The following is an 18,207-nucleotide window of genomic DNA, read 5'->3' on the forward strand; positions in this document are numbered from 1 at the left end:
AGAGTCCAGAATTGCAACTTACAAGGTTTTTCATTTTATGTTTAAAACAAAATTTAAAGTTCATAATGTGAATCCTCCATATCTACTCTAAACTGTAAGCCTTCAAGTCCCTCCTAAAAAGAATCATCCAAATTTACTTAGATGCTGATAAGAAGATTATAGTTAAAAACATTTAAATCATATTTATAGTTAAGAACAACCATGCCACTGTCGTGCCCTTAGAAGAGGCATCAGTATTGAACTTCAGCCTCAACAGCTGGATCAGTCATGGCTAAAACTGTGTGATGTAAGTGAAATAGCTTAATATTTCTGGATACAAAGATGGGTAAGAAAACATTACATTACATTTTGTTAAGCTATTTTTAAAAAGGCTTTAATAGCCCAATACCTGTGTTCAGCAGCTGGAACAGAGTATCCTGGAACTGGATCTTTTGTACCATAGTACTTTTTAATTAATGCAATTCCTGCTACAGTGTCCGTTCCTTTGAAGTTCACCAAATGAGCTGAAGCTCCTATTCCTGCAGTCTGAAAAAGATGCAGCTTTCAGTTGCCACGCCAAATATAGAACCCTAAATCCAGTCACCGCCTAGCACTAGTTTGTAACAGCTAAACTCTTATACTCAGTTCCTGTTTCACCAATACCCTCTTCATGCATTTGCACAGGAAAGACAGCTTCCATATAAAAAAAAAGCTCTCCCAGCCTAGTGCTCACAGTTCAGACACATACCCACTCCCCACCCCAAATCACCCCGCTCCACACTAAGTCCAGAGTGCTCTATGCATTCACAATTTCACTGCTGAACAGGGACACAACTGTTAACAGATATATGCTACAATCCTTTATAGTTAAGAACAATTAGACTTCTCAAATTATTAGACAAGTATTACCTCTTGTGAAGAAACTCCTCTGTAGCCAAAGTCATGCAGTTTATACTCCAGTCCTTCTAAGCTGCCAGAAGTCTCTAGCAAATATTTGGCCAAAATCTTTTTCTGCTCTCTAGAGTTTGTAGCCACTGTGATTGGATACCATGACTGCACAAGAATAGTCTAAAACAAAACCCATCACATTATTAGGTGTATGTTTGCTTAGGACTTAAAAATCCCCACATGGCATTTAATCAGGCACAAAAATGTCTATTTATTTTCATCACCCATTCAGAAAATACGGATGCCTCCAACAGTTTGCTTTAGGGCTAAAGTAATTAGCCTTTATAATACCTTTATAAGGTATGCCAGGTATTGACCAGCTCAGAAGTTATCACTCCCAAGCTACAGACACGCAATTCCCCCCATCCTCCTTTCCTTGCAGATAGAAGTACTGTTGTGAGTTTCCTGTAAAAGTATTACAATCACTTGCCAGGTAGGGGGAAAAGGTCTGTGTAAGAGCACTAAAAAAAAAAGAATACAGGCTTACTTAAAGCAGAAAACAAAAGCTACCAAAGATTCCCCTTAAACCAATAAGGATTCAGCCTTTAAGTGCATTAATATTTACTTAGAAAAAACATGTTAAATTTCTAAAACTGACCTCAATCCAATTTGTGAGCCAGTAGCACTCTGGATCTGTGTTTTCTACTGTGAAAAGAACATTTCCTCTGGGAATTACAGAGCCCTCAGGAACCGCCTTTATTTCTATAGGAAGGTGGCCATCATATTTCTGTGTAAGAAACAGTAATCTTGTTAGACAACAGGAAAGATTAGTACCTACCTCTCTTTTATTTGACTGCAATAGATAAAAGTCAGGCTATGAGTTTATCAATAAAGCTTTCTTCTTCTTCATTTCTTTCAACCCTAAAAATAATTTGGTTTGTTTGCACACACACCAGCCCAAATAAATAAAAAAAATCCATTTATCAAAAAACGAGGAAAATCCCGTAACACAAAAAATAGTCTCTTTATCAAACCAAATGATGGTTTATTAGTTGTATTCCTTGTGCAAATTGTGTCAGGAAGGCTTAAATATTCTATAAGAATACATACGTTCTACCCACAGAATAAGAGATATTTGCTATTCAGTTTTCTTCAGTGCTTTCACATGAAGTAAGCTAAAAAAAGTCTAGCTATTATCTAGGCCTTCAAAAAAATCTCTAGTTTTACTTAGCATAGATGTGTGCTTTGTTAAATTATTAGAGCAGGATCCATTTAATATATATTTTAAAGAGTATTTTATCATCTCAATTATTCACTAAACATGAAATGTAATCTTGAAGTGTCATTCTTTTGTCAAATTCAGTCTTTCACCCCTGAAGCACTAAACATTGTGTGAAATATGCCTTTTGAAAAAGAGTAAGTTGCAAACAGCAACTCTTTTAGAGTAATTACAACTTTCTGAAAGAGCTCTGCAAGCTAAACTAATAATACTTTAAATATTTTGTATATTAATATTTTTGACAGAAAGCTGCTCATGAGATACACTTTAAAGGCAAAAAAAATGCATCAATTCAGAGAAATTAAAGAGATTCATAAGTAGCATCAAAACATATTCTCCAGTGTCCAAAACACATCAGAAGCCTCTTCTGCACTACAGTTAAAAAGTTACTTTGAAAGTGTAACACACTGAAGCAAGTTGTGTTTATATATCACACAGGGTTTAGTTGTCAGACTTGGAGATGCCTGTTCTGGATTAACAAAGGTCAACAAAGCCTTCAAAAAGGCTCAAAATAATTTATTAATGATTCAACGAACACAAAAGTATAGTTAAGTGAAAAAACAAAACAGATTTCAAAGTTGCTATAGGTGTTGACTTTGTCCACACAAAAAAGCAATATGATCATGCCATAGCACTATATTGTAGCCCTTTTCAAAATTTTTAGGTAGAATCAATTTGTACAATTCAGGGCTTACATCTCTATCACTCATCATCAATTCCTGCCAACTTCCAGCCTTTACAGCACCCCTTTGTTCTCCAGGCAGTCCATTCCTCTCTTCCACCCCTTCACCCTATCAGTATTTACTCATTCATTTACTCTCGGTACAAATTCATGCGTGTACATTTCAAATTCATTTTGGCATTTCACTCATACAGCCATTGCTCCCTCCACTTTACCTAACACTACACATTAGGTAACAGAGCCAGAGAGCAAACAGTGGTAGGTATGTTAATATATACAGGAATTCGGTGAGGAGAAGCAGGGTCTCTGTGTGCATGTAATGGCATACAGAGACCCAAAGGGTACATACACTTCCAGTTTGAGAGCCATCAGCATCTAAGATCAAGGAGCAGAAATCATATTTGTTTATGTATATGCACAATTTTAACAAGAAAATTTGACAAAGGAATATGTGTATACGGGGGTATGCAGGAAGGCTGCTTCTGACTACATCAAAAGTTGCACAGAATTAGTTAAACCACGTTAAAACTCAGTGTGGACAGACATGAAGTATTAGAAGTGTATCAATTCAGTTCAGCCAAAGAGGGATCAAGGCTACTTTAAATACAGATGAGAGCAGTTCACAGTGTATAATGTAGCTGAAACAAAAATGGATTGAATTCACATCTGTAGTTATTTGAAATGGATGCAAGTCCTTACAAACCCCTCTGTAACTCCCTCTTAGAAAACAGTGGTTTTATTTACCTTGCTGCCATTTGCAACATTTAGTTGAAATTCACTTTTCTCTTGCACACCTTATGGTCCACCCTGGCTGCAAGATGACATCCAGATATATTCACAGACAGATGCCACCACAAAATACATACAGTCAGGGTATCCAGGGAAAAAGAAATGCGAAGAACTAGAAATTGTGTTTTCAAATGCCAAAAATATCCATTCACTAGAACCCACAATGAAACTTAGCATTTAATTAATCTGCAGATTAGAACAGCTCTGATGAATGCTATTAGTCTGAATCTGCTGCTTTTGCAGAGAAGCGATGTTTGCAATTACTTGAAGACTGACACCTTTTTAAACAAAAGAGATAGAGGATAATTGTGGAAAGACTTAATTTGGAAGGATTTGTGTGTCAGAAGTGCTCAAGCTTTGCATTTCATAATAAAGTTCAACTTGGGTATCTCTGAAAGATTTAGGAAACAATTGAACAAAACATGTATTTTCTGAAACTATTTACATACACAAGAAGTTGTAATGCTTTCTGCATTAGAATAAAAGTGGTTACAATTAGTTACAGAAAGCAATGTAAATGATGCAGGCAACCACTAAGTACTACATTACATACGGAGACTTGCCAACAAGCCCCCACTTCTACTAGCTGGCTGACAGCAGCCATAAATCCTTATTACCTGCAAAGCCATATTTGGCATCTGAAAAGATGAAAATTACTTTTCTCTAAGGAATTACAATTATATGATTATTCTTTGACAGATGCTACTCCCTGTACACCAAACATAAAAAGCTAAGTTTATCCAGTCTTTACTATCATGGTTAAAAGGAGAGACTGCTGTATTTATTCTACAGTTGATTCATAAATCCTTCACTATGATCTCATGCTATTTTCATAAATTTTTACCTCCAGAATATAGTTCCATCCCTTTTCATTGAAGACATCATCTTGAAAATGCTCCCTATATACTTCTTTGGCTTCCTTGATTTTCTCTTTGGTCACCACTTTACCTGTGGTTTCAGAAACAGATGAAAGCTTAGAAACTTATGATAATCATCAATTTATAAAATAAATAACAAAAAGGTTCAGACACAGAAAAGTCACTTTGCCCCCATGGAGAACATGTCAAATGCAGTATACTAGCTATGTTAAAACCAAATTTTACTTTTATTTATTGTATAGATTAGGATGCTCAAGAAACCAACAGGATACAATATGCTTGTGGTTTGCAGGTGACTCAGGAACAACCTGAGATTACTCTTTTATGACGGTCAAAAACCTGTCAACAGTTTAAGTAGCAGTGCTTTTCCCAGATGAATGCAATGATTGTGCAAGCTGGCACATGCAACAAGACATAACCAGACTAGCACAAGGGTTAAGCTACATTGTTCCAGGGAGAATCCCTATGGGCAGGCCTTACAATCAGTCTTTGATTGACCATCTTGCGATAGCAACCAACAGACTAACCACATTATTTGAATAAGCATTGCTACTGCTGTAGGACCAATCATCTACTGGAAAACGTTAGAGAACAATCCTCAGATTGCTAAAGAGAAAAGAAACAAGATTATCGAGTGTTTTGATTATAGTGGAATTCCAATCTTTGGCAGAATTGGCAGATATGTATGGATTCTGGATCATGACAAAGATATGTAAGCCATATGACTAAAGTTTTCCTTCTAAAGCTTGGCAGAAGGAGACTTGCATTCAGGTCAGAACAGGTGATATTTGCACATAATGCAAAAAAGCAAACAAAATCTTAAATGGCACCAAGGAATTTTCAGGTGTTACTCTTAAAACTGTCAGTATTGAAAACACTTTCACATGTAGCTGCCATATCCAATGGCCTAAGATGAGTGGCAACCAAAATTAAGGGAAATTAAACCCATTATTAGTTTATATAGTAAATAAACCAGCAAATACAGACTAAAGTTAAATACAGACATGTATTAAAATAAAAGTAATATTAAATTAAAATAAATACAGACATGTTCAAAATGTGAAATGTATTTTCCCTCGAATCTTCTATCTCCTTGTGATTCTATGCACAGTCTTGCTCTATTTCCATTCATTTCAATTTAGCCCACTGAAGGCAGGATATGAACACCTCTTCATTTTTAATAAACCATTGGAATAAATAAACATAGTAGAGAAGTGTCTAAATTAAGAAGCCAATACCATCTTATGAGGATAGACATCTCATTTTCAGAATCAAATAAGTAAGATCTTAGGCATTTCACTGCTTACACTGGAGCAAGTTAACCTGGAATTGTTTCAACTATAAGACTCCAGGCTTGAGAAAAATTAAGATATTTATTTACAGGTCAAGTTTTACTGGCATTTGAGACAGTTACCTTTTAAGTATTTATTCAGAATGTACTGCAAACCGTAAAAAACCGTTTCTTCATATTTCAGTTTCCTTAATTTGGAATTTTCAGTCTTCTTTTCACGACATTCAAAGTAGGAATATACTTTGCTTGTATTGGGTGGATATTGCTTGTAGTGTGTAACCTACATTAAGAAAAACTTTAGTAAGAGCTCAAAACATCACTACAAAGCACAAGAGAAATCATATTTGTACGTTAAAGCTTAGAGTAACTCCCAACTCTTCTGGACTATTGTTATTTATCCATTCACATTCTATGCAGTATTTAGGGGATTTCCCCTTTTTGACCCACCTTCAATTTTCAGTTCAAAAGACTGTCTTCCCTACCTTATTCTTTGCTTCTGTGTCAAGCCTTTCTCCCTAAAGTAATCTTCGTGGTCAGCTCTTCCACTCCTCTGACGACTTTGCTTTGATTAACTGAGAAAGACACTGGGTAGGATTTTAGGAGCAGCACCGAGCACTGACCTGCTGGGTCAGTTTTCACTCTCCCACACTTTGGCCAACCCCAATAGCTACAGGAAGCACAAAGTCGCCTGCCACTATCAAAGTGGAGGTACCTGCTTGTATTTGATTGAAGTTTAGAAGTCCGTAATTACGTAGTTCAAATAAAAGCCATCCGGACTCAAGAGGGCATTGACAACAGCCTTTACCCAAGCATCTCAATCACCATCAGCAGAGTGGGTTTCTCAAGCCCTGGTTACATCAAAGCCAGCTTGCAAACCTGTTACTATCAGTAATGCTGTTAAAATCTACTTGATGTTTGTACCTCCCCACAAAGTTTGCTAGATGGACTTTTTTTCCAATCTTCTAAGTTCACATTAGGCATAAAGGAAGCATGAAAAGTTGCAGCCTGTAAGTGTGTATTACATGGAAACTGGTCATATGGACACACAATGTTATGCTGGATTCAACCATAACAGCTTTTTTTAGCTACTGATAGTAAATCTACCCAGAAATTTACTTTGAGTAATGTATCATTTGAAACAAGTACACTCTAAACACTAACAACTTAAACCTGCAAAATTTTATCTCCTGATGTGTAAGAAGTGAATTCCATGCAAAATCCGTAATTCCATATTAAACAAAAAGAATACACAATGACATAAATTTCATACTATCAATGTTTAAATCACAGGATACATAAATCCTCTTAAGGCATTCCCGAAGGTGAAGCTATCAAAAGTTTCCTTAAATTATGACAAAAAGTCTGTGAATAAGTCTATACACTCCATAAAGGAAAACTGTTCCTATGGCTGAGTAAAGCACCATCATACATCAGAACAAAACTCAAAAGGGTGTGAAAGTCATGTCTTAATTTTTCTTAAAAAAACCCCAGATTTATAGGTTAAAGCATGAGTTCATTATAAGTTTCTTGCTGTTGCTTCTTACTCCAAATCACCTTAAAAATTTTTGGTTCTAATATCACAAGGAATTGGGAAAGGGAGAGTTTTACCACTTCTTCCTTATTGTCCTTTTTTTTTTTAAATGTACCTCTGACACTTTTCAAAAAAAAGTATTTGAAGGTTTCCCTTACCTGTATTGCTAAAACTGTATATCAAAGGGTTTAAAATACAGTTTTCTTTTTCCTCTCAAATGTCATTTATATTTAGTATTTCACTCAGTTTGGACAATGAACTAGACTGCCCAACTGAATTTTTCAGTTCTCCTATACCAGCACGATACTGTTATGGTTGTGTTACCAATGTTGCAAGGAAACATTCAAATAACCAAAAGGTCAATTTTCAGATCTTGCCATTATCTTTACTTGTATGAAGTTTTCAAGGCCAATCAAATAAAATCCAAGCTTGTCATTGCAAGTTTTCTACCTTTACTTCAAACAAACGACTGCAACGCAGGCATTTAATGGAGCACAAACCTGTTCTGTTTCAATTCCACAGCCACTCAAAATCAGAATGCTTAAGAGTACCAATATTAGACCCAAAGACAAAACCTGGCTTTGGGATTTAGTTCTAGCTATTAATAAATGTCTCACTCCACAAATTACAACATGTCCTTTTCTAGTTCTACACACAACTTCCAAAACAGTAAATCACACTGCCAGCTCACAGAAAACTCTCTCCAGGATATCATCGTGTTTAAATGAAAAAAACCCCAACCAACCAACAAAAAAAAAAAAAAAAACAAACCCCACACACACTCTAAATCTCCCCCCCTTACTGTGAAGCAGTCAAAAATATGGTTTGACATGTCTTTCTAACTAATGGGCTATGAACACACACACACCACCCCCCCTTACAAAAAATTGTATTAAATGGACTCCGAGAGAAAGAGCATGTAACAAACCATTAGAAGGTTCATTCACTGTAAGGCACAGAGAGTAGAAACTCCTTACTTCTCACTGTTGCCACTTAAGTTACAGCAACTGTATGAAAAATTTTGCTCTTTTTTATGACTGGGGCTGGACTTTAAGTTGGTGCTTCTTTATGATTTGATTGTATCACCTGGGAACTCTGTTTAACCTTATTTCCATTCTTCTTGCTATTGGCATGCTACAGCTTCGTGATTTCAGAGTAAACGCTCAACACAGAGCTCAACAGCTTCCAGTGTACATAGCAGACGTCCCAGGAACAATTCCCCAAACCAGTATCTGTAATCCTTGTGACAAGCTCTAGAGCAAACCAATGTAACGCTGTTGTTCTCACCACAACAGTTCAAGCAAAACAAAGAAAACTACATCTGCGTGAGAGTGCCTACTCCAGTTTCTTAAAAAAGTTTAATTATCCAGCTAACTCTGGGCAGGTTGCTGAAGGCAACACCTATATTATAATGAAAATTTGTGTGATCTTCAGCTACCATCTTTGAAAAAATATTTGACTTTTGCAGTTCAAAGACATCTCCTCCAGCTAAATGCTTCTTTATCAAACAGGTTACAGGTCGAGATTAGCTTAAGATGTACAGTGCACACATTGAGTTGGTGCCACCTTTTCCTGTTGCGTTTAAATACCGGGTTTTTTAGGGTCCTCCCTTTCTAGCTCTGCTTTGAAGCATGATCACAAAACACGGTGCTCTGGCTGCAAATCAGAACGTGAGGGCTGAAATCATATTGGGATAACAGCCAGATTTATCCTTTATATAGCACACCCTGGGAAACAGCTCCTCCAGTCTACCTTGCTGGCAGTTTCAACCTAAAAAAGCCCACTCAAGTTCCTCAAACATTAAATCACAGGTTTAGCTAATTTTTCTGACATTAGATTAGATCAGATCTTAACCTGAAAATATATACTGGCTAGTGTCCAGAAAAATAGTTATTTCTAGGGATTCAAACTTCAATAAAAATTTTGTGTATGACAGAAATGTCATTTTATCAATGAAATTGCTTCAACTACTTGAAGGAGATAATGAACTAATTTTACAACAGTTGTATGTGTAAGATCCAATTATATTCTTCACACATTAGAATCTATTTAAACAGTGAAAAATACACATCCCTGGCAATTAAGATATTTACATCTAGGCAAACTTTACATAACTTGTGCTTCTTTTGACATTCCACAACACTATTAGTTTTATCTATATAGCCGAAACACGCTTTGGGTGTCCACAAAGCTTCTCACAGACTACTCAGTATTTAAAGACACAATCACAATCTTAAAAAGTACAATGCTTTCCAAGCACTGTTTACTCCAGGCACTCTGTATAAATATGTGATGTTAAGCCCAAGACCTACAGCCCCTGTTCACTTACCTGGCCACCTATTTTGCTTCCAAGTTCTCAGGCAGGGCACCATACCTAGCAGGTGCATTTGCCCACAAAACATCACGGCAGCTCTGACCGTTAGCTGGCATTTTTGGACTACTAGGACATGGGGAAATAACACCCATCCACCGTAGCAATGGTCAGGTTTGGCATGCAGTGAAATGCCCGGTCGTAAAAAAGTCTGAAAAAGGATCAAACTCTAGGGAGCAGGGACAGTTCACAGAAGACACAAAGAATCCCACCTGAAAACAAACCAACCAACCAAACAAAAAAAAGAAACAACAACTCAACACTACAAGGCACTTGGACAAGGGAAACTGTTTAAAAAAATGCCTCAACTTTCCTTGTTATTAGCACCGTGTTCTAACCAACTGAGCTAACCCGGCTGGTCTGTTGTCAGATGAGGTTTTGCATCTTTCTGTATTCTAAAGAAGAGTGGAAAGAACAACCAGTGACAATGTACAGTATTTGAAATGTATTTTATGTGACTTAAAAGATCAAGACAGTATTGATAAATCTATGCTTTCAGTTAGGGGATGACAGAAGCAGGACTTGTACAGATGGGCTCTTGATAAGTGGGAATGACTATAAAGTCAACAGGAAACCCCTTCTCTAAAGGGAAAAAAAAACCCCTAACACCCCCCCCCCCAAAAAACCCTCAAAACCCAAACAAAAGCCCCTGCTGGGATTAAGAGACCCTTACAAGGAAACAAAACGCAAAAATATCTTCAAAGGCTTTTTGATACTTAGTTCAAAGGCTGTGGTTTAGGTTTTGTCTACAGAAAGTATGACAATCAGCCTTGGAACAATGACCTACAACAAGGTTATGTACCGTGACTGAAATAGAGCACTTTTATTCCAGTTGTGATAGCTCCTTATTAAATTTAATCCAAATAAAGGCATATTCTGAACAAAGAATACTTCCACAAGGACTACATCTACTTAACTAAATCAAGATAGCCACTTGAGAAAAACCATGAAGCACAAATTGCATTTAGTTCAGCCATACAAAACACCACCCCAAACATTAAGAGTTAAATTTTAAGAAAAAGGAATTAACAGGTATTCATCTCAAAACAGGGATGACTGAGGTAAAGGCTGCATTTTTATAGGCTAGATAAGAAAAACTCTGGCATAAAAGCCAAATAATCTTATAATCTACAAGCTTTGTTGGACAAGAGATTGCAATGAAATAACTTTAAAAGGTTATTTAAGTCTGTGTAACTCAACCATTTAAAAACATAAGAAAACCAGGTCTGAAAGGAGTAGAGAAGTTGGGCATGGGCAAATTCTCCATCAGTGGTTCATTCCTGGTGCTCATCTAGGTCAGATACGTGGTAACATGAGCCACCAGAAAGATGCTTCTAAGCCCTGCCTACAGTGAAGAAAACAAAACCTCAAATATCTAGCCAGCAGGATCTTGCCTGTACCGTAATTCCACAAGTGGTAAGATGATCCCAGTTCAACTAAGATGGTATTTGAACTTTCTGGAGTTACTCTGAAAAATCTTTAGTGCAAACAGGTACAGAACAACCCACCTACTGAACCCATGGCACTGTACAGCCACAAACATGAAGAACCAGAGGGACAGGTGGAAGACAAGCCAGAAGCAGCATGGCCCTAGAACCTAGTAGCCGGGCCACTCAGCGAGGGCACTTCAGGCCTGCAGCAAGTAATCAGGGCCCAAGGTACGGGCTGGTCACTGTACTGCAAGCCTTGTTTGTACACTGCAGCACGCTGTATCCTTTCCAGTGTAGGTGAAAATTGACTGTAGCCTGGTTTACGTGGCAAGTAAAAATGAGAGCCACGGTTGTGGGGTGCAGTGTCAGAATGGTTTGTTGATGCTGGAAGAGACATATTTGGGGGATCCTCACCCCAGTATACAACTTACTGAGTTAGATGATTTTACTGCAGTGGTGCTTCTGACATTTACGCTGGGGAGACTTCTGCGAAGTACTTCTAAGATCCCCGTTAGTTATGGCATTACATATTACTTGAAAACATTGTGCAAAGAGGCCGTGATTTGAAAGACTGCTTTACCTAAACCTTTAAAAGGTTTAGCCAATGGAGTGGTTAAAAGCAAAGGTTGCCAATAACCTATATGGAAAACAAGACTGTTAACAACAATGAGGAGATGAGCCACTACTTGGGAACAAAGGGAATGTTTTATCAGATATACCTCACTGGGATGAGACATAACTAACAGAAGTTATAAGGTAGCGCTGACCCCCTTCAGGAAAAAAAAAGAAAAAAACCCAAACCAAAAAAACCACAACTGTGACTAGCAGTTATATTCAACAAGGATGCTTTTGTAGCTTTCAAAGCAATCACAAAAGGAATGATGCACACCACAAAAAAAAGTGGAAATGAAAACCAAACCAAAAAAGTCAGCGTGGTTAAATGATAAGCTTATTTGAACAAAAGAGGGAACCTCAGGAGAATCAATCTTTAGTAACTCAACAGAAAGGGCATCCAACAATATCAGGTAAAGTGCAAGATAATTGAAGTGAGATTTAAAAAAAAAAAAAAAAAATCTAAGTCAAGTACATTCTTACTATTTTGGTTATACATGGGCTTCAAATTACCATAGGAAACTAGCCTTAGAGAGACTCCAGACCCCTTATTAAAAATGCGTGAGACAAATACAGATTAAGATAATGTTTAAGAACTAAAATGAGAATATCGGGAGACATCTGCTCTTATGAGAGGGATAAGCTGATGCAGGTAATGACTGAAGGTTGATCTTGTACCACTTTCAGTATCTCTGTATTCTAGTTCATCCATCATCTCTTATATGTGTATTGAAAAATAAAAGGACCAGACAGGAGCAAAAAAAGTCAAGAAATCAGTCAGTAATAATACTAATGAGAGCACATGCAAGCAACTGAATTCCTATAGAAGCTGCACATTATTGGCAGAGATGCTGTAAGTGACCATGTCCACATTCATTTAAAAAACAAGGTCAAGTGTAAGCACTAGAACCGAATGTATTCTAGATTGCTCAGAGAGAAGACAATGTTCAAAAAAGGTAACTTTACAGCAGATTTCTTTACCACTAAATTTCCATGTGTTTTGCACCCAAGATTGTAATAAAAAAGATGACAAAATGCCTTATGTTTATTTTATTGTTTACACATATGTGAACAGTCAGCTGTACTACTTCACATACTGCTACAACTTTCCTGTTCCTTAATGAAAAAAGTGAAACATTTACCTTTTCAACAATGAAAGCTGCAATTACTCTGGAAGGGGTTACTTCCCATTAATTTAAAAATTGGCTGAATCCTGTCCAGCTGCAGTGTTCCTTTAAAGCAACGACTCCAGATTTGTAATAGGACTGTGTGACTGCAAATCAAAACTTGGAAGAAATGAACCTAGATAGAGTGAAGATTGCTTCTTACAAGGAGTGCTGAGCCAGAAGTTTCCAATGCTTTTCCACTGACAGAATTACAGGAGGTAAGAGAACCATGCACACGCCCACCACAAGATTTTAATTAAAAAAATAAATATATATACATACATAGGCTGCTGCCAAGAATATTTTGCAGTCATTAAGCACTAGTTAAAACCAATAAGCTAAAGAGTACTCGTGTCTCTTCCTTGCATACCTCTAACCTTCTAAACAAAGAATACACAGGCTCTCGGAGCCTGGAAAAAACATACACTCACGTGAAGTGCCTCAGAAGTAAGTGCTCTCCTGCATCCATGCAGAGTAAAAGACGACATTCAAAGTGACAAATACTTAAAATTCAACATGTAAGGCATACAGAGTTAAAACGCATCTTTTAGGCTTCCTTGAAGCATCCAGAAAGAACTGAATTCTGAAACAGATCTCATTTACAGTCTGGATAGCAAGTCAGCTCCTCCTATGGGGTAATTGCATGGCAGCTTATTATAGCTATCAGCTTAATTACAAAACATTCCAAGCAACAGTAATACATTTCATTGGTAAAAGCAAAATAAGCTATTCCTACTTCAGCAAACAAGGTTCAGTCCTCATTTTGATAGCCCTTCCCCACTTGCAGCTCCTGGTCCATCCGACCCAGGCCTGGTATACGCCAGTCACTGTTATCTGCCAAGTGAACAACACAGCTCTGCTAAGCTGATCCTTCCAATACAGTTTCAGACTACACATACCCTGGAAGGTTTCTTGCCTGTGCAGAAATAAACAAACATGGGATAAACAGAGCATTGGGAATCAAAGAGAAAGAAAATGGAGAGGTGGTGTGTCAACATCAGATGAATGAGGAACTGAAGGGCATGGACCCTTTTGCTCGGGAAGCGCCATAAGCGAACAGAATCCTCACTGTCACAGAGGGGCAAGATTGCAGGGACTTCTTGGTATAGACACAAGAGTAAGACATCATGCAGCACAAACAGTGAGCTTCAAGGAGCCTGCTGATATCCCCTCACTTGCAGCAGCAAGGATTTTGACTTCAAATGCTTCCCTTTTTCAGTAATACCGAGTCACTAGCAGAAAACTTTACTATTAAGTGTCATTGCTATACTGGACATTGACACAAAGCAGTTCTCGTGTCCTGGTTTCGGCTGGAACAGTTGCTTAGTTGCTGGCTGGGGCTAAACCACGACACCCAGAAAACACCGCATTGATGAATCTCTTGCAAGTCTTACGATCCAAAGAATTAGAGAGACCACTGTTATTTATCAGGAAGATGCACACACACCATACCATATGCCCACACCCAGACTCTGAGAGGATGAAATATAGTACCCAGCACACAGGAGGAATTATGCTGTTGGGGGATTTGGAGAAGCTTAAGAATATGCAACAAAGTACACAGGAATAAAAAAACCCTAACTGATGTAAAAACATCTATCTTGTTATAGGTGTTAGAGATAAACCGGACAATTTGAAGCCCAGCCTCAAAATCCTGGGCACTTGTACAATTCAGTAAGGCCCAGCTCATCATGGAAGCTCAGTCCTGGGTCCAGCGTGTAGCAAGTCTCTGAAATTCACCCACTGGGAACTATTCCTATCTAAAAATATCAGGTATACTAGAAATTAGCATGATAATCTGTTGTTTTTCAAAAACAGCTTTTAAGATTTTGAAGCTGAATATTTGATAATCTTCTATGACTTAAGAGGAAGCATCACACAGACAGGAAAATAGTGTAGAGGGAGGGAAGGCTGGATTAACTGTCAACAGACAAGTCTTTGCCTACCAAATTACTTTGCTTCTGTATTGATATAGGCACTAAACCAGTAACCAATTTTCTTTCCACCCCAAATTTCCAACTGGAGCAACAGAGAACTGGGACACTGGAGCTAACACTCAAACTAATGAGTTGTGACAGATATGACCCTGAGATACCAGAACTTTTTACTCATGGACAGCTGCCTAAGCTAGGGTTGTACTGTTTAGGGCAGTCTGCACATTTTTTTCCCCTGAGCTGTTTATTTCCACATAACTTTCGTCACCAACATAGTTTGTATGGATCGGCATCTACTGCAATAGGACCACCAAGTAAGCTTCTGAACTGATACATTTTCCCTCAGAGTCTGAATGTTACATATGGTACTGCACACAAACACGCCTCAAGTGTGGATATGGCAGAAATATCTAGAAAAAAAAAAAAGAAAAAACCACACAAGATCAATTCTCATTTTTGTTTTAATTGCTAGTTAAGAGTGTTTGGTAACTCCTGTAGAAAGCTTGATGTTGCAAACTACCAGATATTTTAGTGCAATTGTTAGTGAAAGTGCTCTCACTAAGCGTGTTTCATTGATTAGGAAATGACAGTATCATCCAGGGAGAAGATAAGTGATGTTTGCTCATATTACCTAACAAGATAAAAGAAGCTACTTGTTTAAGCATTGTTCAAAGATGTTGGAGTTCCTAAGATTTGGAAAAAAGCATACAGAAAGAGAGACAAATTGAACAGTCCTAATAAAGCAAAATAGACAATTTCAACTGTTTGTAATATAATACAAAATGCTCCTAGCTGCCGCAGAAAACTTCATCTAAATTCAGTTTTAAACTGCAAAAAAAACTCAAGCCTTTACTTGACCTCTTTAAGATTTCTACCACTCCTGGAATGTTACCAAATCATCTTCTATGAAACAGGAAACAAAAACAGAAGCAAACTGGTCATCTGTCATCCCAGCGCTCCTTGCTACCACTAATCCTAGAGCAGATCCAGTGAATTTAAGAAAAGTAGTGTGCAAATTAGATTTAAAATAGATACCGTCTAAACCCAGGCCTACAGTATTTGATGTGATTAGTCTCAGACATGGAAGAAAAGTGAATCTTCCATATTTGAGTAAGTTTGATAAAGAACACTTAAGACATAGTTCTTAAAGAGCAATGTAGCTAGACGAAGTCCTTAATGAAAGCAGTTTTGCAAGCCCTCAATAGCAGTGTCAGGATGCTCCAACTGAGCTGCTCTTAAGATTTATCAGCGTCTTCCGACACACCTTCCCACAAACAGCAACAATACATGTCAAGAATTGCTTCACAAAAAGTGCATCTTTATGTAACGTCATATAATAATAATGTCACAGAAGAGCTGGGAAAGGTACAACAGCACAAGTCAGCAATAGGAGCACGTACTGAGGCTTGTACTTTGGTAGTTAGCCAGTAACAAGACCTGGCCATAACATCATATTTGTTTTTTTCAACTCTTCTATCTAGAAGTACCCTCCCCCCTGAAACCCACCTGAGTGGTCAAATCTTTAAAGAGCTATAACATAATAAATGCTTTTTAATCAGAACTGTTACTTTAGGGCACCAGCAACCTCTCTGACATTGCAATGCAGCAGGAAAAAAGTTAGTTTTTCAGTCTGGGAGACACAGGGCACATCTGTATGAACCAGACTCGGGGAGTCACACGCTGGCTCTGCCCAGTGTCTAGAAACCGTGTGCTTACATTAACGTAACGCTGCGCAGAAGTAGGACTCGGGCCTGGGCATACTCACGTTGTGAGGCACCTCAAGAGCTTCTGGGTCAGAAATCGCTGGATGGGAACGCGGACAGGGCGCCTGCACTTGGCCGCTGCTATCAAGCAACACCGTTTTCAAGTAATTTCACGGAACGAAGTGGGGGCTGTGAGGTGTGATTCCCTACTCTGAAGACCCTGCCTAGCAAATTTGACGCCGCAATGACCAGAAACTAAGCGGAGGACTAGAAAATACGTGTTTCGAGCCAGCCGGGTCCTCAGAGCGCTCTGCATGGCAGCCAGATACGAAACTGCGGGCAGCCAGCAACCGGCACGGCTTCGCCGCCCGAGCTGAGCAAAGCGGGAGGAAGGAGGGACGCGGAAAAGGAGCGCCCGCTCTGCTCGCTTTGCGCCCTCCGGCCGAGGCAGCGTGTGCGCCCGCTCCCGCCAAGGGCCGGAGGATGCTCGGCGGCCCCCGCCCCCGCCGTGCCCGCCATGGCCGCCCCTCGCGCCCTGCCCTGCCCGCCCCGCTCCGCGCCCGCAGGCCGGCGGCGCCCACCCCGCCCGCTTTCACTTTCTTTTCTCGCCCAACCGCCGCCGGCGCCCCCCCGGCAGCGCGGCCCCGGGCGCCGGGCGGGGGAGCGGGCTCGGCCGCCGCCTCGGGGCTGAGGGCGCAGCCCCGGCCAGGCCTCCGCCGCCCCGCTCGCGCCGCAGCGGTCCCCCCTCGCGGCGCCCCGAGGCCGGGCACCCCCCTCAGGGCTCAGGGCGGGGGGGGGGGGGGGCTCCCGGCTCCGGCGGGGCGGGCAGGGGAAGGGAGCCGCCGGCGGCGGCGGCCTGGCTCGGCGCCCCGCGGATGGAGAGCCCCGGCGGCGGGCCCGGGGGGTCCGGGGCGGCGGCGCCAGGGCGCCCGCAGAGGTGACCCCCTCCCTCCCTCCCTCCCTGCCGCCGTGCCCACCTTGTAGGAGTCGGTGGCGAGGAGGATGTTGAACTCGGCCCCCGCCGCAGCGCACTCCATGTCGCCGAGCCCGAGGAGGCGCCGGCACGGACAGGACTGGGCTGCGCCGCCGCCCGCCGCCGCCAGGCGCTCGGTGCGGGGGGAGAGAGGAGAAAGCGGGAACGGGGCGGGGACGAGGGGATACGGCCGGGGGGCGGGCACCTCGCGCGGCCTTCCGCACCGCTGATTGGCTGCGCGTCTCCGCCGCCGGAGGAGGTGCCGTGAGGTCACGGCGCGGGTGGGGCGGGGCCGGGACTCCAGGCGGGCTCTGATTGGCCCCGCCGCCCGGTCGGTGCGGACCAGAGGAGGGGGTGGCTGTGACGTCGCGGGAGGCGGGGAAGGGCCCCGTGCCGCACATTCTCTTTCATTGGATTCCGGGCGGGGCCGGCTCTGTGACGTCACCGGGCGGCCGGTGCGCGCTCTCTCGCCGTTGGCCAGCCGCGCGGCACGCTGGGCTGAGCGGGCGACGCCGCCGGCGGCGGGCGGGGAGGGGGCGGCCGGAGGGGGACGGGGGGCGCCGTGCGCTGCGCATGCGCGGGCGGCTCCGGTTTCGATTCTCTGCGGCAACCGCCTCCGGGCGGAGGTTACGGGAAGAGGCGGGCGGCGGCCTCAGCCCCCGCGGGGGGCGTGCCCCGAGGTGCCGTGCCCCGAGGTGCCG

At 41.1% G+C, this 18,207-nt stretch overlaps 1 protein-coding gene across 1 annotated transcript in view; it reads right to left on the minus strand.

Moving 5' to 3' along the window:
* Positions 1–17,570, minus strand: part of NAMPT (nicotinamide phosphoribosyltransferase) — a 30,995-nt gene extending 13,425 nt beyond the window's left edge. Inside the window, exons 1-6 of the mRNA XM_075712191.1 lie at positions 17,511–17,570; positions 5,910–6,066; positions 4,462–4,565; positions 1,526–1,654; positions 889–1,047; positions 389–525 (exon numbers count right to left, since the gene is read on the minus strand). Of these exons, the coding sequence (XP_075568306.1) occupies positions 389–525; positions 889–1,047; positions 1,526–1,654; positions 4,462–4,565; positions 5,910–6,066; positions 17,511–17,570 (746 nt within the window). The remainder of the gene's footprint in view (positions 1–388; positions 526–888; positions 1,048–1,525; positions 1,655–4,461; positions 4,566–5,909; positions 6,067–17,510) is intronic.
* Between the last annotated feature and the right edge of the window lie 637 nt (positions 17,571–18,207).

This window comes from Pelecanus crispus, chromosome 1 (genome assembly GCF_030463565.1).
Source record: "Pelecanus crispus isolate bPelCri1 chromosome 1, bPelCri1.pri, whole genome shotgun sequence".
Lineage (NCBI taxonomy): Eukaryota > Metazoa > Chordata > Aves > Pelecaniformes > Pelecanidae > Pelecanus > Pelecanus crispus.